Source organism: Euphorbia lathyris, chromosome 2, assembly GCF_963576675.1.
Source record: "Euphorbia lathyris chromosome 2, ddEupLath1.1, whole genome shotgun sequence".
NCBI classification, from domain to species: Eukaryota; Viridiplantae; Streptophyta; class Magnoliopsida; order Malpighiales; family Euphorbiaceae; genus Euphorbia; species Euphorbia lathyris.
Genome location: NC_088911.1, coordinates 70881242 through 70906828, shown reverse-complemented (window position 1 = coordinate 70906828; position 25587 = coordinate 70881242). Strand labels below are relative to the sequence as shown.

Here is a 25587-nt window from a genome sequence, read left to right as displayed (position 1 = left end):
ATGACTAAATCCTAAATACAAATCGCAATAGGTAGGGTATTTACATGTAGTACCAACTTCAAAGTCTTACCGTTTATTTTCTAATGACTCGTACTCGTTAATATCTTATAAAACGAATCAGAACATGTGGCACTTTATGGACCATCAGATCTAACACCATATGTAATAGCGTAAATCTTCAAATCCATCAAAAAAAAACTTCCATGGAACGTTCCGCATTAAGAGAAACCCCAATACGGCTAGGAAAAAGACTTCTCCCAGTAGAAGACTTCTTATAAAACAAGACTTCTAATGGAAGAATGATTCCTAATACAGCTACAACACATAGAAGAAGAGGGGGCTTGATATAAACCTTATAAATAGGTAGGTACGATCGCACTAAAGGGTGCGTTAACACTTATGTCTCTAAAATAATTCACATTCTTCAACCCTTCCAAACACCTACTGACTTATACATCAAAGCGGGTTCGTCGGACTCTGGCCCCTCTCTGACCTCTTATTCTGACTTACATGTATATATTCAATAGGAAGTTCAGCCACACAATTTCAAGTTCAAATACTCGGATAACATTGGTGCGGTGAGCATGGACTGAACAAACACGTAAATTTCAGAAAAAACAACGATGGCGAAAGGAAATCGCATCCAGTCGGAAATCCATGGAGAAAACAAAGAAGTCTATCCTTGAGTCTAGATGACAGGAATAGTTAGAGCCCCAGTACCAACGATTGGTGGACGAAGTCACCAGTCGATTTTGCCAAAACTTGGGAGCCATCCAGAAGGAGATGGGTGACACGAGGGTAGCGCGTGCAATAGAGATGGCTAAACTAAAAGAAAAATTTAGAAAGATTGAAGAGACCTTACAAAATAATCAACACAATACATAGGAATCTAGCCATTGACTAGCACGAACACCGAGAAGGTACGCCCGAAGCCCGTCCCTAAAGAAACGATATTATAAGTCTTGAAGTCCGTCCAAACAAATGGAAGAATCATAAATCTCCAAGGAAAGGACCAAGCACCATTCAAAAGAAATGAGCAAAGGTGGTAAGTTATCCCCTAATAGATATCAGCTAACTCACAAGAAACATTGAGAGAAAAATAAACCAAAAGAAGAGGATGAAGATATCAGCAAAAAAAAAAGATGTATGAAATCATTAAAAAGGAGGTCTGGGAAAGCAAGGATAAATTTGGTACACACACTGGACCTTCAGGCCTAACAGACACATGCACACCCTTGTCTAGAGAGACCCAACGTCAACTAATGCCTAGGGGGTTTCGTATCCCTACATTCAGTCAATATGGAGGCAGTGGAGATCCGGTGAATCACGTCAAAAAATTTAGAGGGATCATAGAAGCAACGATGGCTACATATGAAGTTCTCTATCGCCTCTTTTCTTCAACTTTTAAAGAGTCGGCAACCTTCTGGTAGGAATAGCTCCTCCTTAAATATATCCACAACTTCAATTAGATGGCATAATCCTTCGTAGACCACTTTGTGACTTCCATACTAGAGGGAAAAATAATGTAAGACCTGAATAGAATGGTTCAGATCGAAGGAGAAACCTTAGCCCAATTCATCAAGCGGTTTCAGGCCCTAACTATTAGGGCCAGGGAAATTTAGTGTGGGAGGGAATATCGATGCCATGGCAAACAATTACTGAAGCCTCTTTGAACAAGGAAACCAGTTGGTAGCTCACCAGACATACATGGCATCTTTGAACATGAAGCCTCGGGTAGAAGATGAAAAAAAAAGGAAAAAGAAAGAGCTGAGCTCGTAGGCTCATTGGAAACAGTATGGTTAACTGAGGGCAAACTAATCCAAATAGGGGCTGAGTTAGCAGAACCAGACAAAGTAGATATCACTAAATGTTTAAAAGATAATATTGATGCCTCTGCCTGGTGCCTAGCATATGTCACATGCATATCACCAAAAGTCATAAATGCATTCGCTAAACATTAATGAATTTGTATAAGGTGTCTATCACCATGTGAGTCAACCATGTTTGGAAATTGGTTGACTTGTCCAATGGTAGAAGGGCAATTGGGAACAAATGGGTTCTCAAGATTAAGCGAAAGGTTGATGGTAGTATCGAAAGATACAAGGCTCACTTAGTCGCCAAGGGCCACACACAACAAGAAGGAATAGACTTTGAGGAGACATTCTCTCCTATTGTAAGATTTACTTCCATAAGGCTCATACTCGCAATAGTGACAGGGTTGGACCTGGAGCTACATCAAATGGATGTCAAGAATGCACTTCTCAATGGAGAATTGGAAAAAGAAATTTACATGCAACAGCATGTAGGTTTCGTTCGAGAAGGCTGCGAACAAAAGGTTTGCAAATTCATCAAATCGTTCTATGGCCTCAAACAGTCTTCAAGACAATAGTACCTTCGTTTTCATGATGAGATGACATCGAATGGCTTCAATCGAATTGAAGAAGACCATTGTGTCTATACCAAACGCTCCGAAAATAAGTTTATCATTCTATCATTATATGTTGATGATATCCTAATTGCAGGTAATGATATAACTTTTGTAAATCAAACCAAAGCTTGGTTAAATTCAAGTTTTAAAGATGAAAGATATAAGAGAAGCTGCATATATCCTTGGAGTCAAGATCACAAGGGATCGCTCAAAGAAACCGTTGACCTTGTCTCAAGAGACTTACATCAACAAAGTTCTTGAGCAATTCAATAGGCAAGATTGTAAACCCATAGATAGCCCAATGAGCAAAGATCATGTTCTGAGCTCAAAGATGTGCCCCAAAACACAACAAGAAATCCAGAAAATGAAAAATGTCCCTTATGTTAATGCTATTGGAAGCTTTATGTATGCAATGTTATGCACTAGGCTTGATATCTGCCATGCTATTGGGATGGTAAGCAGATATCAATCCAACTTAGGTCAAGCTCATTGGTCTGTTGTAAAGAGGATACTCAGATGCAGACTGGATAGGAGATATGGATGAAAGAAAATCCACTTCCGGCTACATATTTTTACTCGGAAATGGGACAATTTCCTAGAGTAACAAGAAACAGACATGTATAACCTTATCCACCATGCAAATAAGTATGTGTCTTACTCATCCGCAACCCAGGAGGCCGTTTGATTGAATAGATTCATAGATCACCTAAACATTGTTACAACAAGCTCTCCAGTAATAATCAGCAATGATAGTCAATTTGCTATTGCTTTTTCTAATGGTCAAAGATTTCATAGTAAAGCAAAGCATATTGAGATTAAGTTTCATTTTGTTAGAGAATTAGTTGCACGCAAGGAAGTCTATATGAAATATGTTTCGGCTCATGACATGGTTGCTGTTCCTCTAACGAACCCTATCAAAAGAGATGTTTTTATGAAACATTAAGTCACATGGATTACTTAGGATCTAAACAGATTTCTACTACATGTAACTTTTGTGACATGTGTTTCAAATTCAATAAAGTGTCTTTTTGAATCACCTATAATACACGTATATGTAAATATTATATGTTAATGTTTGCAATTGAGCATGTTAGATAGAGTAGCAGCTCATTAACACGCGCGATTACCCTCATTTTGTTAATTGTGGTGACAAAGATAAGGATGAGACAAATTTTTGAGTAAACGAGAACTTGCTCAATAATTGACATCGTCTTGCAATAACAATGGATCTAGGTTCATTAGCATGCAGGATAGAAATATACATATGAGTGGATAATATATGTATATAAACGATTATTTATAATCTCAGATTTCAATCAGAGTTGATTGAATGGAATCTTCTGTCTAAGATTGCCGAAGGTAGTCCTATAATGAGATAGACTAAAGTTAGATGGTATGGCACATGGAAACTGAAACCTTCGTATGGTGTTGTTTTAAGCATAGACATGCGCTTTCTTCAGATGGAAGGATTAGAACACCATAGCACATGTTTTTCATACCATGTGTTTTTTGTGACCAAGAAATGGAAAAAGGACAATCTCACTTTTTTCTAGTGTGAGACTCTCTATGTGAAAAACAAGTTTTTTCTCAAAGCATTGTCCTTGATACCCTTAACTAGTTCAAGAAGTGTAATTCATTTTGGTTACTTTGGAAGAATGCCCTCAAGAGCTAGGTACTAATTCAGCTCGGACAGGGGCAACCGGGCAAGTAAAATGAATTATTATGGAAGGAACGTAGTAAGAGGGAAAGACTTTATCAAGTTCACATCTAGTAGTCCTCACAAATCGGGATAGTTGTGCATATGTGGACGCTTGTGAATATAGATGAACTATTAAGTTAATGACAATTATAGTGGATGTGATATAAAGTCTAAGATAAAGCATATCATTTCTTAATTACACAGGTAATTCGAGAGGTTGTATATCTCCAACGGGTATACAGCGTTTGGGTTCTCGATTGTATGGCGATCGCACGAACTATTTGCGAGTATGAACAAGACAAAGTGATGGAATATGTTTCCGTTACGTGCGGATGGGAGATGTAAGGATAAATGGAATAAATGGACTTTAGCACATTTACTAATCCATTTATGGCTCACCATAACCTAGTCTGATTAGGATTAGGGTTACGGTTTAACCTAGCTACAAATAGATAGCTAGGGAGGCTAAATCTTTAACACAAGTTAAGACAACATAATAGAAAATGGACTCTCTCTCTCTCTCTCTCGTCTTTGAGTTTCGTTCTTAATTTCTTGAATCAATGGTGATTATTCCTTTGATATGGTAACCTCCTAGATCGGTGATACGGAATCAATATCAATTACTTCTGCTGCTATTCAACGGATCTGCGCTACAATAGGTAAACCTAAATCTGTTGATTTACCTATTGATTAGATCCGGATTCATTACTCGTCCCTTGGAGGTTAGAAAAATCCATTAAGTTTCTCCATTAAAGCCTTCAGGATCTTTTCCTCTGAGAAATTTGGATTTTACATATTGAAAACACAAAATTAGTCCCTCTTATGGGGAGAAATCAATACAGAAAATTAATTATAAAGAATCCTAGAAAAATTCTCTAAGTTCATTTTAATTATTCCAACTATAAACTTGCCAAATAAACTTGAAATTTGAACTTGTGAAACCCAATTAATCATAAATACATCTAAATATTCCTTCATCTGTCCTCCCTCAAATGGGTGAGATGGCCATCTCCAAGGGCTCTCTATTTTTAGAGAGCCCTTGGAAAATCCAGCTCCAATGGAGCTGGATTTGCTTGCGGCAAAGATGCCGCAAGCATGTTGGTTCTGCATATATGCAGAATCAACAAGCTTGCGGCATCTTTACCGCAAGCAAAGATAACAATATTTTAATTTTTTTTTTTAATAATCTTAATTCATTTATTAATGTTTTGTTTTATATATATTAGTTTTATATAATATTTATTTTATATAATATTTGTTCTTATTTTAAATATTAATTTCATGTATATTTATTTTTTATACATGTATATTTATTATTTATGTATTATTTTTTAGACGTATTCATATTATTTAATTTCTAATTGTAGTGTTATTTGATTTTTTATTGTGTTGTACATTTAAATATTGACTTTAATAATTATCATTTAATTATAAAATATGATAAAAATTAATAAATTGATATATTTTGATTAATAATATAAAGAATATAAATGTTATGTTTATTTAAAAACAATTGTTATGTGAAAAATGAATATAATAATAATAAAAGTTTTAAAGAGTTGGTAAAATAGAGTAGATGGTTGGAGAACTGTTACTGTAGCAACTCTATATTTAAAGATAGAGTAGAGAAAAATGAAGATAGAGTAGGCTAAATGGAGAACACAGTTGGAAATGGCCGAAGGACTCTATTAACATATGTTTTAGGAGTAAAAAGGTCTATAGAGGTGTTATAACCACATTAACGGTTTGGGCCATAGATTTTCTATGTGGGGTCGAAATCAAAGCATGGTCAGTCTAGTTGGACTCATATATTACTATGTAATGATACGAATACGAATGATCAATTGATCAATTGATCAATTTTAAGTCTATAAAAAAAATCAATATTCTAGTTGAAGCTCGATATAACTCCAAATAATGACTACTAGAACGCTCTTATTGAGTAGCACATGTCTAGTAAGTATTGGAGTAGTGACTAGCTCCAATCAAAAGTCGAACTTTTGAACACGGATTAAATGACCAAAACTTCTGCAGGGCATAACTTGCTTGTTGTGTTGGAACATTACATAGCTTGAGAATGTTCTATGACCCAATTCGGACAGGATCAAAATTTCAAGGCTTTATGTGGCCACAATGTCATCAAAAGACTTTCCATGTAGTTTGGAGTCTGTGGAGCTGCAAAAGTTGATTGTTGTGCGAGAAAATGATGATCATTTGCAACTCATTAATTGGGAGTTGACAAGTGTTCATGTGTAATATTAATTCTTCCAGTCAGTCACAGTGGTTAGAGAAATTAATAATAGAAAAGAAAAGGCGTAGTACAAGTTTTCTCTATAAAACTGAGTGTCCTGGACTGTTGTTCTGGGTGACAAAAAGAAGCATAGTTTTTCAGGAATGGAACTTGGACTGATGTTGTCAAATAAAGCACCTAAATCTAAATGTAAATGGTGTGGGGTCTCCTTCTACTTCTACTTCTACTTTTGGTCATGCACAAGACTAAGACTGTTTTTGTTTGCAATCCAGGATTCACCAAAACTTTTCGTGCTTAATAACAAAAATAATTCACTCTCATCTAAAATAAGATGCCTTTAGGATTATAATCTATTTATAATTAATCAAAAAAGATATATCTGGAGAAAAAATACAAGTTCCATATCTTTTTTACAACAATAATAATTTCTTAATTTCTAAATAAAATTATAGAAAAAGGAATCCCACCATTTTATTTTATTTAATAATAATAAAACATAAACTGAATTTTTTAACACCGTACAAGCAAATAACTAAATAACTGCATAATTAGTCTAACTTCCGTGTCCTATATTAAGATTTGGATAAATTAGAGACAGTTTCTCCAAAGAAAGCATCTTCAAGCCTCCCAACTTGTTCAATTTTCTTTCATTGAAAACTAGAGCAATTATTTAGATATGAATTCAGAACCTTCTAACTGTTTGAGTGCTTCAATAAAACAAGTTGAGAGGCTTAGAAATGCTCCATTTGTAAATTTTCGTTTTCCTTCTAGGCAGCCATTTTATTAACATGTCTGTATTCAGTAATTTCCCCCATTAATTATATATCATTCAAACCTACAACTATGATTAATCACATTAACAATTGAAAGAATCAAAATCAACAAAAACGGAGGGGGGAAGAGAGTATTTACAAGACGGCAATAAACAGATGGTAACTTCACCTTCCAAAACATCTCGTGATTGACGAGACAAGGGAAGCCGACAGAAATTTCATCCCAGCTGAGCCACCAGGAAAGTAGGAAATAGCATAATATGCCAGTGAAAGAACCTACAGTTTCCATCCAAACATACAATTCATCATCAAATAGCTTGGTTTTATCCTTTTTCTTTTACAAATATTCATGGCTTGTACAAGTTCATACAAAAGAGAGAGGGTGATGCTTTCTTTTCATATGGAGAACCAGTGCAAGTTTTATCGATTGCATTAATGTGGGACGTTCACCAAGCTTCCAAGCACTGGAAGTCCCTAATCTTTTTTCACCAAGCTTCCAAACCTTTAACTTATTATGCCACTAAGTCTAAAACTATAGCACTTCAATTCCAATTTTATAAAAAAATCCTTTCCGGCAATCACAAATTCTGAATGGAGTGCTTATGGGGCGTTCTAACCTACATAATGAAGCTATAAATCGACTAACACATCACTACATACCAATTTTATATATATATATATATATATATGAATCTCCATTTTCTATTATTTAATTGAAGTAAACGATACAAAATAGGGTAAGAAATTGTGGTGACATGGAGTTTTATAATGCAAACTAGAATACCACATAAGCAGTACCATAAAAGACAGTAGCCCGCAATAGCAAAGGATGTTTCTGGAAAAAAGAGAAAAACAAGATGAAGTGTCATGGTTCTAGGTGTAGCATATTAAAGTTTTTGGATCTTGGTGAAACATTACTTAAAGTTCAAGGACTATGGGGGCTTTTTAACCCCATAAAGTGATGGATAAATAAAGAAATGCAAGAACAGCAACTGGAACATCCCCACCCAACCCACAAAAAATTGGGAAGATGAGAAGAAGGAAAAAAAAGAAAAAGGAATGAACTAAAATCAGCATAAAGGAGTAAATCCAATACCTGTATTACAGAGAATAGCACAGAAAGAACGTAGCTGTGGAGCACCATGGAAACATATATGGTACCTACCATACTGCCTATGAATCCCAGTGTAAAAGGAAGTCGCTGGAAAAGATTATTGAAACATGAATAGAAAATTAAGCATCAGATGTGCATAATTACAATTATTTGATCAGGTCAGAGAACATATCACGAATCTATTCAGGAGGAAAGTGTATTCAACATCGATCTAATAGATACCTCTTTTGATATCATGTGATCAATTTGATTCTTTGGACCCTTCAGTGCCACAAATGATGAAATAATAAAGATGCATCCAAGAGTGAAACAGATTGCAAATTTCTGGGGCATCAGTACTATGACTGGCAGGAACATAGCAAATGCAATGAAAACGAAAAATACTCCAGCAGCCAGAAACAACCCAAAGTACATTAAAGCTTTCCCAGAAGGAATGTTACTGGTGGCAGACTGAAGATTCCCAGGAATATCTCTCACTCCTTTAGAGACCCTGGACAGATGCAGCAAACAGAAGCACCATTAATTAATAGATTTACTTACCTTGCTTTTAAACATACTAAGTCACCATTTTCAGAATCAAGCCTAATTAACAACATCTAAGCCTTTTCAACAAAATTTCAGTTTGAGTCACTCTTTGAGTTCTACAATTACTGCCTAGAATTTTCACTTTCTATCAATTTTAGCCAATTGACCCCCCAGAATCAAGCCTAATAAACAAAAAATCTAAGCCTTTCTCAACAAAATTTCAGTTTGAGTCACTCTTTTGAGCTTTACAATTAGTGCCTAAAAGTCGCCGGAAACCGCACTGCCACGCGTTTGGAGATTGTTACATATCAAAGGAAAAATAAGGGAAAAGGAAATTAATTGTTTTTGTATTAGCGTATTGTTACTGATCTCAACTCTTTTGGTTGCTATATAAAGGTCATTCCCTGTACTTTTCAAGATATTAATGAATCAGTACAATTCCTATCTTCTAAATTCTCTCTTCTTCTATCTCTCTCCTCTCTCCCTCTAAAATTCTATCAATTCAGAAATTAGGTCGTAACATTTGGTATCAGAGATTCAAAATCCTCTGGTCGTGAATGGTTAACAAACAATGCCAGAAAAGCAGAGCAACAACTATACAGGCAATGGCGGCAATGGATCAATTGGAAACTCAACTCAAGGAATTAACAACTAAATCCTTGGAGAAGTCGGAAGCGAAGGCGGAGAAACTGGAGAACTTACAGGCTCGACTCTGTGACATTCGGTTGGCTTAGCAAGCGAGAACAGAGATTCTAATGCGCGATGATCCATCAAGATCAGATCAACTCTCATAAGGCTTTGGAGGAACTTTTCCAGAACTCTCTCGCTACTTTAACCAAAATCGTTCAACCGAATCTTGAAACCATACCTTCTCCTTCTCAAACTCATGCTTCTACATCCAATTTTGGTAAAGGAATTCTCGGTAGCGCTCCCCGTCAATTTTCAAAATTCCGATCAGAATAATTCTAAACCTGCTTATTTCAACAAAGTGCTACCGAAGTGTGAATTTCCGTCGTTCAATGGATCAGAAGTTGAAGTTTGGATTAGCAAATGTGAAAAATACTTCCAGATTTTCGAAGTGTAGGAGGATCGGAAGGTAGATCTTGCCGGCTTGTTTATGCAAAGTAGAGCCGAGAAATGGTTCCGTAATTGGAGTCCTCTGAATTCCAGGATTACTTGGCCTGGATTTGTAGAGGAATTGGCGAAACAATTCCTGATACTACAATTCAAGATGCGGTGGAGCAGTTAACACAACTCAGGCAAACTACATCTGTAGACACCTTTCAAGATAAATTCGAAGAAGTTAAGCTTCGATTGGAGAAGTTATATCCAACGATCAATGATGCGTTTTACAGAAACAGTTTCATTGTTGGACTTAAGCCAGAATTACGTTCTGCAGTAAGATCTTTTCAACCTGATGATCTTTTTACTGCTATTAAACAAGCTAAGTTCCAGGAGTATCAGTTTAATGCTATGTTAGAAGCTATTAAACCTAAGCCTACTTTTCGTTCTCCTTTAATCACTAAACCATGGAATTCTCCCACTACTAAACCATCTACCAATCCTTATAACCAAAAACAACATGATTCTCATCCACATATCGTTGTCAATTCATGCTCTGGAAAGGGGAGTCACTAGTGGCACTCTTAAGTTGAAGGGAATTATGCAGAAAAGGCCAATTCAGATCTAAGTGCAATGATTGTGCCTGGTCCATGAATCAAACCAGGTTTGCTTTTAATTTCAGAGTTTTAGAGTTGGGAGACTATGATATGATTTTAGGAGCTGATTGGATGAGAATGCATACTCCTGATACCTATGAAGCACGGACTCTTCCCCGGGGTCGCCGTGGCCGAGTCGGACTCGCCGGACTCGGGGACTCGGCGGGGACACGGCGGGACACGGCCGGAAAATGGGACACGGATGGGGACACGGCGGGACACGGCGGGACACGGGGGGACACGGCTGGGGACACGGCTGGGGTAAAAAAAAAGTTAAAAATTAGGGTTTTTTTAAAATTTTTTTATAAAATTTAAGGATCAATTATGCAATTTATCAAAAATCCTAAATTATAATCTCATTTGTGATTTAGCATGTTTTTTATATATTTTTATATCTAATATATATATAATTAATTATATAAAATTTGCCGTGTCCCCGCCGCACCCGTGTCTCATATTTTCTAAAAATGCCGTTTGCCGTGTCCGCACCCGTGTCCGTGCTTCATAGCCTGATACTTTTGATTTTGATAAGAACAGGTTAGTAGTGCATGAGGCGGGAAAAGCTATTGAACTTAAGGGAATGGAGGATAAGGAAGTGAAATTGAAGCTAATTACCCTTAAGTCTATGAATAAAATAATTTCTAAGGGATGGAGAGGAGTTTCCTCGACTCTGTTTCTTATATCTGTCCAGGAACAGTCCTTAGAACAACCAACCACAATTCCTGAACATGTATCTAAAGCACCACCTGCTTATCTTCCCTTATTAACCAAATATCAACACATCTTTGTCCCTCCTACCACCTTACCTCCTAAGAGAAGTCATGATCATGTCATTCCTCTTAAAACAGATGAACATGTTAATGTGAGGCCATATAGATATTCTTTTCATCAGAAGAATGAAATAGAGAAGTTAGAAGCTGAAATGCTAGACAATGGAATCATACAGCCTAGCACCAGTCCCTATGCCTCACCTGTTCTGTTAGTTAAGAAGGAGGGAACTTGGCGTTTTTGTGTTGATTTTAGGGAATTAAATAAGATGACGGTAAAGTTTTTACTAAACTTGATCTCAGGTTTGGTTATCACCACATACGAATGAAGGAGATTGATATTCCAAACACTGCATTTAGAACTCACTCTAGACACTACGAGTTTCTGGTAATGCCATTTGGGCTGACAAATGCCCTCTTAGAAGGTTTGTGCTTGCGTTTTTTGATGACATCCTTATCTACAGTGATTTTGAGATTAGTAATCTACAACATCTGGAATTCGTCTTTCAGACTTTATCTACACATCAATATCTACACATCAATTGTATGCTAAGGGATCCAAGTGTGACATTGTTGTTTCTTCTGTCACTTACTTAGGTCATGTTATTTCTTCTGCGAGTGTGGCTACAGATCCTAGCAAGATTGCAGCTATGCTTAATTGGCCTATTCCTTCTACCTTGAAAGGGTTAAAGGGATTTCTTGGGTTAACAGGCTATTACATGCGGTTTCATCAAAGGTTATGGACTTTTTAGTAAGCCTCTTAATGAACTATTGAAGAAAGACAAGTTCTGCTGGAATAATGAAGCTCAGGCTGCATTTTTACAATTTAAGCAGGTTATGACACAGGCACCAGTTTTGGCTATGCAGATTTTTCTCGGTCTTTCATTTTGGAGTGTGATACTAGTGGTTCAGGCATTGGTGTTGTTCTTATGCAAGGTGGCAGACGTATTTGTTTCTTATCTAACAGCCTCAGGCCCAGGAATCAGTCATTGTCAGCATATGAGAGAGAGTTGGTGGCCATATTACATGCCTGTACTATATGGAGGCATTATTTGGAGGGCACTTCATCATCAAAACTGATTATGGAAGTGTTGAACGCCTTTTTTGTGTGAATTGGATTGTGCCGAGCGTGCCAAAAAGTTTATGGAAAACTTACAAAAATTGGAAATCTAACTTCTAGATCAAAAGATTGTGTAAAAGACTTAAAGGACATAAAAGAGTCTAAAGTTCGTCAATTATATCTACGGATATCGAGATTAACTGAAGGAAACGATGCCGAAATTGAAATTGAGAATAAAAATGAATGCTTGAATAATTGGAATTGAGATTCTGAAATTGAAAGGATTACAGATATAGGAATTGAATTGGAAGAACTTGAAATTTAAAATTGCAAGAAAGTTTATATAACTAAAGCAATTGAAATTGAAAGAGATTGACGGGATTGTTGTAGAGATTTTGCTAAGACTTTTGAGTCATTGTTGAGTTTTGTTGATTTTTGACTGAGTTGGATCCATCTCCCTGCTGCCAAAACTTGTATTTATACTGTAAATATAAGTAGGTAACTGTCCATCAAGTAAGTTCCACGTTTTAGTGAGAAAATTCCAATAAGTTTCGTAACTGCTCTCATCCACTAACTGTTTTTTTGCTGCTGAATTATACTTTTCTGTTGTAAAAAATATGTTGGAAACTGCTCATCAAGAAAGTTCCACGTTTCATCAAGTAAGTTCCACGTTTCAGCAAGTAAGTTCCACGTTTTAGTGAGAAAGTTCTGTAACTGCTCAGCAAGAAAGTTCCATAACTGCTTTCCCCCACTAACCCATGTTTCAGCTCCACTACCTGCCCACTATCTCCACTTCCCAATTTCCCAACTTCCACGAATTTGTACAGCTCCATCATGTATTTAATGGGTTAATTACCCAATTCAGCCAGAATAATTGGTAAATTACCAAATCGGCCCAATACTTCTAATTTCTTACACATTTTGACAAAAAAGATACAATTGGCAAAATAATACCAAATCCAAGCCAAATTAAATTACCTAATTGCCCCCAAACTCCATCAATTATTTTAATTTGGGCCAAATTAAGTAGATTAATTACGAAATTGGCCTAAATTAAAATATGGGTGAAACAGAAAGTATTAAGCATTTATTAGAACAGAAGCTTCACACCTATTTGCAACATAAGGGCATTTCTAAGTTACTTGGCCTTGAATATACTATTCAGTATAAGAAGGGTATAGAAAATAGAGTGGTTGATGCTTTATCAAGGCAAATGGAAGATTCTATGGAGCTTAAAGCTATGTCAGTGGTCATTCCTACTTGGTTGGAAGAGGTTACTCTTTCTTATGCAGGAGATACAGTAGTTGCTGCTCTCATACAACAGCTTTCCATTCAACCTACTAGTGATTCAAGATATACTCTGCAACAAGGTATACTACGCTTCAAACAGCGGCTTTATATTGGCACTAGTACAGACCTCAGAACAAGGCTTGTAACTATGTGTCATAGTTCTTCTATTGGTGGACATACGGGTGTTAAGGGAACTTTTACTAGACTACAACAACATTTTTAGTGGCTTAAGATGAAAGTGGATGTCACTCTTTTTGTGGCTGCTTGTGATACTTGTTTGAGGTGCAAACCAGACCATTCAGCCTATCCAGGCCTTCTCCAGCCTTTATCTATTCCTCAAGGGGCTTGGCAAGATATTTCAATGGACTTTGTGGAGAAGTTACCAAAGTATGGAGGTTTTGACACAATTTTGGTGGCGATGGACAGATTTACTAAGTCTGGTCATTTTATTCCTCTCAATCATCCTTTCAGTGTCGCTATTGTTGCAAAAGCTTTCCTGGATTATGTCTTCAAGCTACATGGAATGCCTAATTCCATAGTTTCTGATCGGGATAAGGTTTCCACAGGTGCCTTTTGGAAAGAACTTATGAAACTGCTGGGAATTCAGCTCAAGTTTAGCAGTGTTTACCATCCTCAAACTGATGGCCAGGCGGAACGTTTGAATCAATGCCTTGAGCATTATCTTCCCAGTATGTGTTTTATTACTCCTAAGAAATGGCATAGTTGGTTAAGCCTTGCTGAGTACTGGTATAATTCCAGTTATCACAGTTCTATCAAGATGAGTCCTCATCAAGCCTTGTATGGCAGTGTGCCTCAACTTCCGGTGGTTCCTAATACCAATTCCCTTGTTGCTGTTGTTGAAGATTTTCTTCAAGCTAGGGAATATATGAGTTCCTTCCTTAAGGAATGTTTGACTTCTCAGAATCGCATGAAGCAAATTGCTGATAAGAAGAGGACTGACAGGGAGTTCAATGTGGGAGATATGGTTTTTCTTAAGCTTCATCCTTATCGCAAACTACACTTGCTCTAAGAACCTCACTTAAACTTTCAGCTAAATACTGTGGTCCCTTTTTGGTATTGGAACGCATTGGTTCCATTGCTTATAAAGTGCAATTGTCCCCAAACAGCAAAATTCATCCTGTTTTCCATGTCTCTCTTAAGGAAGCGTTTGGACCCTACAATTCCTACTTTTACTACTCTGCCTCCGATTTCGGATATTGAGTGGGATATTCCGCCTACTAAGGTCTTAAACACTAGGAACGCTATAGTTGGTGCAACTTCAGTTCCACAGCTACTAATTCTTTGGTCTAGGTTTTCTATAGTGGATGCCACGTGGGAGGATGAATCCACTATCTGCACTCAGTTTCTTGAGTTTTATCATTCTTGGGGACAAGAATGTTCTAAAGGAGAGAGTATTGTTACGTATCAAAGGAAAAATAAGAGAAAAGGAATATAATTGTTTTTGTATTAGCGTATTGTTACTGACCTCAACTCTTTTGGTTGCTATATAAAGGTCATTCCCTGTACTTTTCAAGAAATTAATGAATCAGTACAACTCCTATCTTCTAAATTCTCTCTTCTTCCATCTCTCTCCTCTCTCCCTCTAAAATTCTATCAATTCAGAAATTAGGTCGTAACAAAGAATTGTTACCAGAATTTGCAGATCGGACGGTCGACGGAAGAGGAAGCTCGTGGGAGGGGCGGTGAGACTAAGTGAGACTTTCGAACACTAGGTCCAAACAGTCAGCTCACAAGGCAGACAGTAATGCTGAAAGAAACAGCCCAAAAATACAAACCCAGAAATTCTGCCAGAAAATAAATTCTGGAATCTCAATCCAGAAACCTAAAACAGAAGCCAAAACGTCCACTTCATATTAAGATCTGACACACCCCCACATGCGAATGCCCACTAGGCTTTAAGCGTGCACAATAGAGGCCTATATAACCATGTCCTACAATTAAATCAACAAATGGGGCTGCCAGGAATCGTACCCTAGACCACTTGGTCAAACTGGCAATGATACCATGTCACGGACCATGGAAATAGAGAGGAATCCATGGAATACCATGTAGACTAAGATACTAGATTGATATATTTTAACTTTTTACAAATAAACACATATATATACATAGAAGGAGAGGAGACTCGTACCTAGCAAACTCATACCTACAAGACCCATACCTACAAGTAGGGGTGGGCAAAAAAACCGGTGAAACCATTACCCGAACAGAAAACCGAAAAACCAAACCGATGGTTACAGTTTAGGTTTATGTAAATTGACTTTTTCAGTTTTCAGTTTCGGTTTTGAATATATAAAAACCGACGGTTTCGGTTAACCGAACCGTTAAATTATTATATATATTATATATATTAAATTAAAATTATTTTTTTACGAATAAATAGTTGAAACCCTAAATTCCTAAATCATTCTTCAACAGCCACCCACCCCATTTCGCCCATTTCCTTTATCTGCTCAGTTTCGGTTTTGAATATATAAAAACCGACGGTTTCGGTTAACCGAACCGTTAAATTATTATATATCTTAAATTAAAATTATTTTTTACGAATAAATAGTTGAAACCCTAAATTCCTAAATCATTCTTCAACAGCCACCCACCCCATTTCGCCCATTTTCTTTATCTGCTTTCTTTTGCTCCATCCATTTCCTCTTCCTTTTGCACCGCCTAGCAGTCTAATCCAGCCACCTCCTCACTCTCTTGATTCCAGTCCATTCCATTAGATGACGGCCAACACTGGCAGCGGTAGCGTCAATTCCAAGCACGATAAGATGATGACGGCCCGTTTGATCTCTTGAGCATTCTTCGTTTGATATCAACACTGTATTCTCTGTTTGGTCTCTTGATCCAACCTGGCTCTCTCTCTCTTCTCCTCCCTTTCCTTCTCACACCACCTCACTAAGCTTGAACAAACCCTAGAATCAACTTCTATTTTGAATTCATCCACTATCCTTGTTGATAATTTGAGAGTTTATTTATTTTGAGTTCATCCACCTCACTGTATCTTTAATTTTAGGACTGAGTTTTGATATTTCGAATCATGCTTTTCAATTATTTAGGGACTGTTGCTCCACCACTTCTCTTCAATATAAAGCAACAAAAGTAGCATACTTAATTCATGTTAAATGCTATATAATTACTTCTATAAGGAGCTAATTAGTTTTGATATGAGTTTTATTAGTTTATAATTTGTTTGGATATTTAAAATTATGTGTAAATTAATGTTATTTAAATATTTAAATTTGGATAAAAATTATGGTTAACCATTGATTATGGTTAACCATTGATTATGGTTAACCGTTGAGAAATGGTTAAAAACCTAACCGAAATTATTGGTTAACCGTTCATATGGTTAACCGGTATGTATGGACCGGTTTCGGTTTTAATGGTTAAAAACCCGATCATTTCGGTTCGGTTTATATAATTACTTAAAGGACCGGTTAACTGAACCATGCCCAACCCTACCTACAAGACCCATACCATACATTATTACAATAACAATTTAACAAACGAACCACACGACATTACCAAGCATGATAGAGTAAAATGATTTGAAATGCACACTTGAAAAGATAACATTATAGAGTTTATTTTTCCCTTCTATGTTGCATGGACACAGAAACAGACATCGGAAACATTATTTCTAAAACATAACCTTAATAAAATAGCCTTCAAACAAAAAGAGACAGACAAAATGCAGAAACGCTACTAAAAAGAAGTGTCCACACAACATAGGAGTTCCCTTCACTACAGGAAATACCAAGAGGCGCTTGGAGGACTGATTTGTGATTACAGAATAAAACAACTAGGAAATTCCTCCGCATAACCTAGTGAGCATATTAGAGAATTTCTTTTTTTGTTTTGAAATTTCATATTAGAGAATTTCAATAACTCTTTAATAAACTAAAACTTGTTTGTTAGCCAAGCTGTGCTGATTAAGAAGTTAAGATAAAACCATTATTAGCTCAACCAGAATTGTTAGACAAGTTCTCTAGGTAAATTAAACATCTTTTAGCCAAAAATTGAATTGGTAATAACGCAGCTGAAAATTTCAATTTATGCAGCTCGGTACTCATGCCTAGTGTTGTTAAGCACTAGCCGCCTTAAGGTGATGAAAACTCAAATTGCCCAAGGCCCTACGCAGCCCGAGCAACATGAGGCGCTATGTTAAAAAGAAGGATAAAAGAACATATATAAAAACAACATTGAAGTTTTATAAAAATAAATAATCTTGTTGCTTTGAACAATTGAACTTCTTCCCTAAGTAGAACACTTTCTCAATCAATCTTCTCTTTTCTGCTTATAAAGCTTTTTTCTTGTACTTTTGTTTCTAACAAAGCTGCAGTAACCTTTTGTAGTTTGCTTGACAAATGTCGTTTGCAGCCTGCTTCTCTTTCTTCTTAAAGAGAGAAACGGCTCTTTTCTGTTCCTTTTCCATTAATATTGTGAAATATAACTCTTCCAATTGCTCCGCTTCTCTGGAATATTTAATTTTTTTTTAAACTAGAATGCTTTTTATCTTTTTGAAAAATCAATATTTCTGATGTTATTACCTTAAATTATATAATTCCTTCTCCAAAGTCTTTCCATGTATTGACGTTTCCTTCTCAAAACATCATGAAAATCTAAAAATGGTCAAATATTAGCAACATCTCGACTTTCCTATCCCCAGCGCCTCACAGAAGGCGCCTTGCCCGTGGAGGTGTTAGGTGCTTAATCCTGGCATGGGCGCCTCTGACACTTCTAACATCACTGCTAAGGCCCTTGATGTCAGAACTGTGTAATATAAGTATAAATCTGCATATGCTCATGAATAACTAATGAAATGAAACATTTGAAAAAAGATCCTCAGCTGCTAACTGAGCTACAGTGCAAGATAATGAACCATCGAGAGAAGGCATACCAATTATCTAGATACAGTATACACACAGCATAAAGTGCTATGGTAGCAGGATTACAATGAGAATGAAGTTAGGGGCCATTTGGTTAAAACTCCGGAATCGGAATGCAATGGAATCGGAATGGGAATAACTATTTATTTCTTTTGTTTGGTTTAATATGGAAATGGAATATGATTTTCATAATGTCGTTTGGTTCTATAATGACTGGAATTGGAATCAATACCAAACTTGTTAAATATATTCTTTTAAATAATAATAATAACAAAATCTAAAACTAATATATATATATATATATATATAATATAACCAAGTAAGAAATTGTTATTAAGAAATGGGGGAATGTAATATAGAAATATGAAAGGAAGTAAATTACAAATTTATTGATTTTAAGAAATATTAAAATATGAAATATCAGTTTGGTCAAAACAAAAAAGAAAAAGGAAATTTGTTAAACACTTACCAAAAAAAAAATTAACCGTCTAACAAAAAATATGAGCAGTTAAAGAAAAAAAAAAGTAGGGAATGAATTTGACTGATGAGGAGAGAGTAGGGAATGGGTGATTCCCATAAATGGTGGAATGCTATTCCCTAGCTAGTTTTGTTTAACCAAACAATATTGATTCCCATTCCCATTTCGTACCTATTTCCATCCAACCAAACACCTCCAGATATTCAGCTATAGTCAGTTGCAACTATATACTGAGAAGATGCTTCCAAGTTGCCTCAGTTTCCTTGTCTTGACATGGGGCTTCATGCAGTTAGTTTGACTACTAGAACCACCAGATACAACTCATGAAACTATGGTAGGATTAAGAGAACTCCCATAAAAAAAAAAAAAAAAAAAAAGCGGCCCGGTCGCACTACGCGTCCCCGCTGAGCGAGGGTCCGGGGAGGGGTCCCACCACAAGGGTGTACTGAGGGCAAGCCTTCCCCTGCCAATTTATTTGGCAAGAGGCCGCTCTTAAGACTCGAACCCGTGACCTCTTGGTCACACGACAACAACGTTTACCGTTGCGCCAAGGCTCGCCCTCGATTAAGAGAACTCCCATATTCCCAAAATTCCTCCACAGAAACAGGATGATATTTTCCCTTTATTAAAATAGCTATGATGTATGCAAGGTTCTGTTATACCACTGGAGTTATCACATTTTGCCCAAAAATGTTGAAAGCCCTTGTGGTTATCTTCTACAACCTCTGACTGAGGTTTCCATCTTCTCTCTCCTCAAAAGCCCATGACAGCTACTTGCTTATGCTATAAAGCTATAGGCCAAGATGCCAAACCAAAGACTATCTCAAGTCAAATGATCTGTATTGGTGAAAGGCTCTATAAGCTTAGATGCGGTTTCCCAAAGGAAAGCCTACATGGTAAGGACATACTTTAACTGAAAGGTTTTTTCTAATATCCCTGCAGAAAACTCTAAAGATCCTCATCTCCATATGTAAACTAGTATATTCTTTAGACTATTCGACGGAACCCACAATAAATTATCATCTGGATTATTGCAAATATAGATGTTCCATTCCATCCCTATCTATTATAATGGATCATATATTGCTTATTTATCCATGATTACAATCCATTGAATCACATCAAGAATTTCAATTAAAAGATACATAAAAAAGAAAGCTAAACAGATGGAGTAGTTAACACAAGTAATTCCAAAATTGCAGACATTACTAAGAATATATAAATCAGATTAGAAGAATTCCTCATTCCTACGGGAATTTACTTATTGATTATACCTCAAAGTCGACAAATTCTCTTCGTTCAAGCATGTTTGATTTCGATCAGTATTTTCAAATTGCATCAATCTAGCACATGCCAGAGGTTATCATCCTACATAGCATGAGAGAGAACACGTTCTAATCAGCCTTTTTTCTTTTTTGAAGACATTTTAATCAGAGTTGAAAGCTTATCAGAGCTAACTAACATTTTGCAGTAGTCCGTTTTCTTGAGATGATACCAACTTCTTAACACAATGAGTTCATATAATCATAGCCACGCTACACTGAGTTAGCTCACACACAATCTTCTCTATATACATATTAATATCAGAATGTGAAAGCTACGAACTGATTTAAGTTTTTTGTCCTTTTAATTCCCCAATCCCCTTAAAAGATGAATTTCTGTCGGTATGAATTACATGTCTTTTCAATTTCAAACAACATAAAATTACGTATTCCACTATCAAACTGCCAAAGCATCCACAATCTAACAGCACTCAGTAAAAATCAAACACCATAATTCTAGCATAAACAGTCATTATCAGCTACATACCTATCATCAAAATTCACTGGAGATGGAAAAAATCAAAACATAGCCATAATGAGTAAATCCCACAAAACCAGGGAATAGAAGTTCAAGATAGAGATGCTTACACACTGAAGGTTCCAGTAACTGTCTCGTTTGCGGAGCGGACAGCGGATTCCAGATCGAACCCGATTCCCGACCTGGAATTGTCATCATCGTCTCTCGAAGCTGCGTAAGAGTTCCAATCAGCCAATAGAGAGGACGACGAGGGTTTTTGCGGCAGATCTTCGCTACTGCCACCCGAAAACCAACCCTGTGCCATTTTCTGCATTTTCTTTTATTCTAGTGAAAACTTTTCCAGATAAATTATCTTTTGATAATTTTTAGCTTTGAGTGCTCTCCGTTTTTTATTGTAGGGACAATGTCTCCTCCCTCCGTATATTGGCTTTATTAGACAAATATAATTTTGATACTTAGGGGGTGTTTGTTTACCACTTCTCACCTTCTGTTTGCCTTTTCATTTTAAAAGATAGAGTTTTAAGTGTTTGATTAGACTCCTCCTATTTACCTTTTACAGTTGAAAAGATATATTTTACTAATTTTATGAGTGTTAAAAATAAAAATATAAACTTGTAGCGAACAGTTACATACGTGGGATTCTACTTATTCTCTTTCTAATGTGTGATATTTGAGTTCAACTCAAACAAAAAAGCTAGATTGGAATTATCAATTATGCTTATTTATTATAATTATAATTGAATTAAGGGTCAATAATTTGACCCTAACGTAACACAAATTTAGTTTAGACCAAATCGAAATTTAACTATCAACTACTCTAAAGTTAGCAAAATTTACAAATTATAGTCCAATTTAATAAGTTTTTAGATATTAAAACTGGCTGTATTTTATCTAATTTGTTAAATATTGCCAACTTTAAAACTGAGATGATACATAACTCAAATTTAGACAAAAAAAAAAAAAAAAAATTCACGACCAAACTAATTCAATTATATATAATTTGAAAAACAAATAAAAAGTTTGACAATCTATTATATCTATTAGCTATTAAACTTTCTAATATGATATCACACACTAATAACAAAGCTAGAGACTTACATGTCAATTTAATTTAATGGAATTTTAAATTTATTTCTGAAAATTATACAAATTTTTAATGGAATCAATACTCTCACTTTCCTTTTTTTTGGCTAGATAAATAATATTTTAAAAAGCTTTTAACGTACTTCTCAAGGAGTTTATAACTATTGACTTGTTTTGCAGTTATTGAATCAATTACTATTTCTCCGTCCCTATCCTAGCTTGCAGCCTCTTCGTTCTCATTCTGTCGTGGTTCCACCTCCCTCTCTCATTGTTTCAGATTATTTATCTGGTCTTCACTTTTATGTTCAAATCAGGAATTCAATTTGAACTCTCTAACACAAAACAATATGCAGTTTTTAAAAAAATCTACTTTAAATTTAAATTATTAAAACAAACATCAAATCAATTTCAAATGTAATGAAAATAAAATTAATAATTAGAAATACTTTGAAATCAATTCAAATAATGTGCACTTAATTTGTATATAAAATATTGGAATGAAAAAAAATATGATGGCGTTGATCATATAAGATTTCGTTATAAACATAATATTAAATTAGCTTGTATGATATGTTTGATCTTAGGGTTAAGGTGCAAAAATACCCCTAACGTTATGGGTCAGGAGCAATTTTACCCTTAACGTCTAAAATGGTGCAATTTTACCCCTAACGTTGGAAGCCAAGAGCAATTTTACCCCTAACATTAATAAATTGGGTCAATTTAAGAAATAATTTATCAAACTATCTTCTCGATCATGAATCTTATTATCTACACTTCATACGCGTGTCATTTTATCAGTAACAAATCACAAACATTCGTTGGGATGTGAAAAAAAAAATGAAAAAAATATACTGTCTTTTTGTACGGATTAGACAAAAAAATGCAAAAAATCCACCGAATTTATAAATATTAATCTCGAATTCTATTATTAAATTATAAAAAACATGAAATCTTTTTTTAGAACGAATTATTATGCAATTGGTGCAGAATAATGAACAAAAATATCTGTGTTTTATAATAGTGTCTGAAATTGATCCAATTTATCAACGTTAGGGGTAAAATTGCTCTTGGCTTCCAACGTTAGGGGTAAAATTGCACCATTTTAGACGTTAAAGGTAAAATTGCTCCTGACCCATAACGTTAGGGGTATTTTTGCACCCTAACCCTTGATCTTATTGAGAATTTTTATTTCACAAACTTTTTAATAACTGTAGTTGTATAAATTTTAAAAACAGAGAATTATAATACTCAATATTAAAAAGAATCCCTCCCAAAAAAATATTAAAAAGAATTATATGCTGCAATACATTTTAGGGTTAAGGTGTAAAAATACCTTTAATATTTTGGGTTAGGAGCAATTTTACTCCTAACGTTTAAAATGGTGCAATTTTACCCATACTGTTGGAAGCCAAAAGTAATTTTACTCCTAAGTAGGCACTCTATTTAAATAAAATAAATCCAGATAGACTTTCCTATTAGATAGAGAGTTCTTTGCAAACGGTAATTATAGATTAAGTAGGCACTCTATTTAAATAAAATAAATCCAAAATAATGTATCAAACCAAATGAAGGTGATTAATCACCTCCAAAAACTCTATTACTCAACCGAGCTGCTAAAAAATTAATCAGGAGATAACATCTTCTACTACTAAATTCACAAAAATAATATCAGACCATGCAAATGGTCTGCTACATAGTTAATCTCTCCATGGAGAAAAGCCTAGGGCCCAATGCTTACTGGATAAGTTGGGTTAGTTAGGATGGGGTTTAAGCATATCTCAAACAGTTTATTTACGTTTTCAAAACAATTTAAAAACATTGATATTGAAAAATTGACACATCAGTAATAACTCTCCACATTGTAGTTGATATCTAACACGGAATGATGTCTATGTTACCTGCACGAGATAATGATTCCAATTCATTCAGTATTAATTTTCAAAAAAGCTTAAAATTTTGCCAATTTGACACATCAGTTTGCTGCTCTCTTAACATGCCACGTGTTAGCTTATTTCCATGCTTTAGTATATATTATAGATTATAGATTATAGATTGCTGCGCTGATTGAAGCTTGCAAATACCAATGACTAGTTCGAGGGATGAAGATAAACGACGTCGCCTCCTCTTGCATTTAGTGCGCGGACAGGGCTATGGTTGTAATCCATCCGAGCAAGCCTGTCTTTGGCATATGTTCATGCTCCGCTCATAAAAAAAAAAAAAATTAACGAACTCGAACTCAATATTCCATTCGTGAACTGTTGGCAAGCTTGTTCACGAGTTTTATTTGCAAGCCGTTCTTAATTCTTTTAATAAACTTCACTCATAAACAGCTCGTTAATTGTGCTCATTTGTAAAAAAAAATTAATACAAAATTATATAGTTTTGAAACCTACAAAACTAAAGTTTATAAAAAAAAAAACACTACATTGTTTTACATATAATCGAACTAAACTTGTTCATGAGTGTGTTCATCAACATTGTAATCAAGCTTTATTTATGAACATATAATCGAGCCTGTTCACGAGTTTTCGTGCTCAAGCTCAGCTCGTTTATAAATCGGGACGGACACAATCGAGCTGTTATAGATTCGAACGGCGAGTCACTCATGAGCGGGTCGGCTCATTTGTAGTCCTAAGCTGCAGACTTCTCTCCAATTCTCAGATCTAATTAGATTAGTTACAACTAGACCTGGGCATGGGTCGGACTGAGTCAGGCTTGGGTCGGGTCTTTCAGCCTTTTAATAAAACCTGATGTGCCCAAGCTCAGCCCAGTCCGCAATAAATTAAGTCGTGTTCGGATTAGGATCATGCCTAAAATATGAATTCCAAGTCCGCTCGTCCAAGCTCATTTGTATATTAAAAAAATACAATTAAAATGTCACACCAACTTTTCTTACTAAAAAAATAGTACACACAACATAATACTTAATAAGTTTGGAAAAATTATAATAAAACTAATTGTCTATCAAAACATCAAATCCAAAATAAATTACAACATATTACATATTCTATGAGTTGTAACTAGACCTGGGCATGGGCCGGTGAGCCCGCCTGGCCCGCCCATGCCCATTTAGCTGGGTTTGGACACGTGAAATTGATGTCAGGGCAGGCCCGACCCAAGCCCGTATACGCCCACCAGAAACTGGGCGGGTTTGGGTCCAAACCCGCCCAGTTTCTGGTGGGCGTATACGGGCTTGAGTTGGGCCTGCCCTGACATCAATTTCACGTGTCCAAACCCGGTTAAATGGGCCTAGGCCTGGACGGACCAGGCGGGCTCGCCGGTCCATGCCCAGGTCTAGTTACAACTCATAGAATATGTAAAAATTTACATTAGACTCACACTTTAGAAATTGATTCTTAATATGTTACTAGTAGATACGCTCGCTTCTTTTCGGATATAAAGTTTACAAAAGCATACAAACAACAAGTATTTAAAAGTTCTATTTTAGGATTGTATATATTAAGAGAAAACGAAAACAGCAGCACCAAATAATATACAACAATGATTACAATCCTAATCATATTAGGTTAATTAATTAATCTTCTAATCACATTAGGTTAACTTAATTAAATAGAAAATAGAATTGCTTTTTTTATTAACGGAAATAGAACTATTAATTCTATTCTATATATAATTAAAATTCTAATCACATTATTAGAATTTATATTATTAAAAGACGAATTGATCAAAC

The 25587-nt window shown here is 35.6% G+C and overlaps 1 protein-coding gene across 2 annotated transcripts; it reads right to left on the bottom strand.

The window, feature by feature from the left end:
- Positions 1-6824: 6824 nt before the first annotated feature.
- Positions 6825-21206, bottom strand: LOC136218566 (protein transport protein SFT2). 2 transcript variants are annotated; one of them, XM_066005530.1, is made up of 5 exons: positions 20924-21062; positions 20288-20381; positions 8488-8755; positions 8248-8352; positions 6825-7427 (listed from the first exon to the last, which is right to left on the bottom strand). In XM_066005530.1, exons 2-5 carry the CDS (start codon positions 20350-20352, stop codon positions 7317-7319), a joined length of 549 nt encoding a protein of 182 aa, XP_065861602.1. In that variant the 5' UTR covers positions 20353-20381; positions 20924-21062; the 3' UTR covers positions 6825-7316. The 2 variants fall into 2 exon arrangements, with proteins under 2 accessions (XP_065861602.1, XP_065861601.1); XM_066005529.1 differs by lacking the exon at positions 20288-20381 and having other exon boundaries at positions 20924-21206.
- Positions 21207-25587: the final 4381 nt, after the last annotated feature.

Bases quoted from the DNA above. Each gene is read 5' to 3' on its own strand.
- LOC136218566 (XM_066005529.1), bottom strand. From the start codon at position 21,126: ATGCAGAAAATGGCACAGGGTTGGTTTTCGGGTGGCAGTAGCGAAGAT. The intron at 8,353-8,487 runs GTATCTATTAGA...AATCTTTTCCAG, and splicing joins ATCACATGATATCAAAAGAG to CGACTTCCTTTTACACTGGG. The intron at 7,428-8,247 runs GTATTGGATTTA...TGGAAACTGTAG, and splicing joins TGCTATTCTCTGTAATACAG to GTTCTTTCACTGGCATATTA.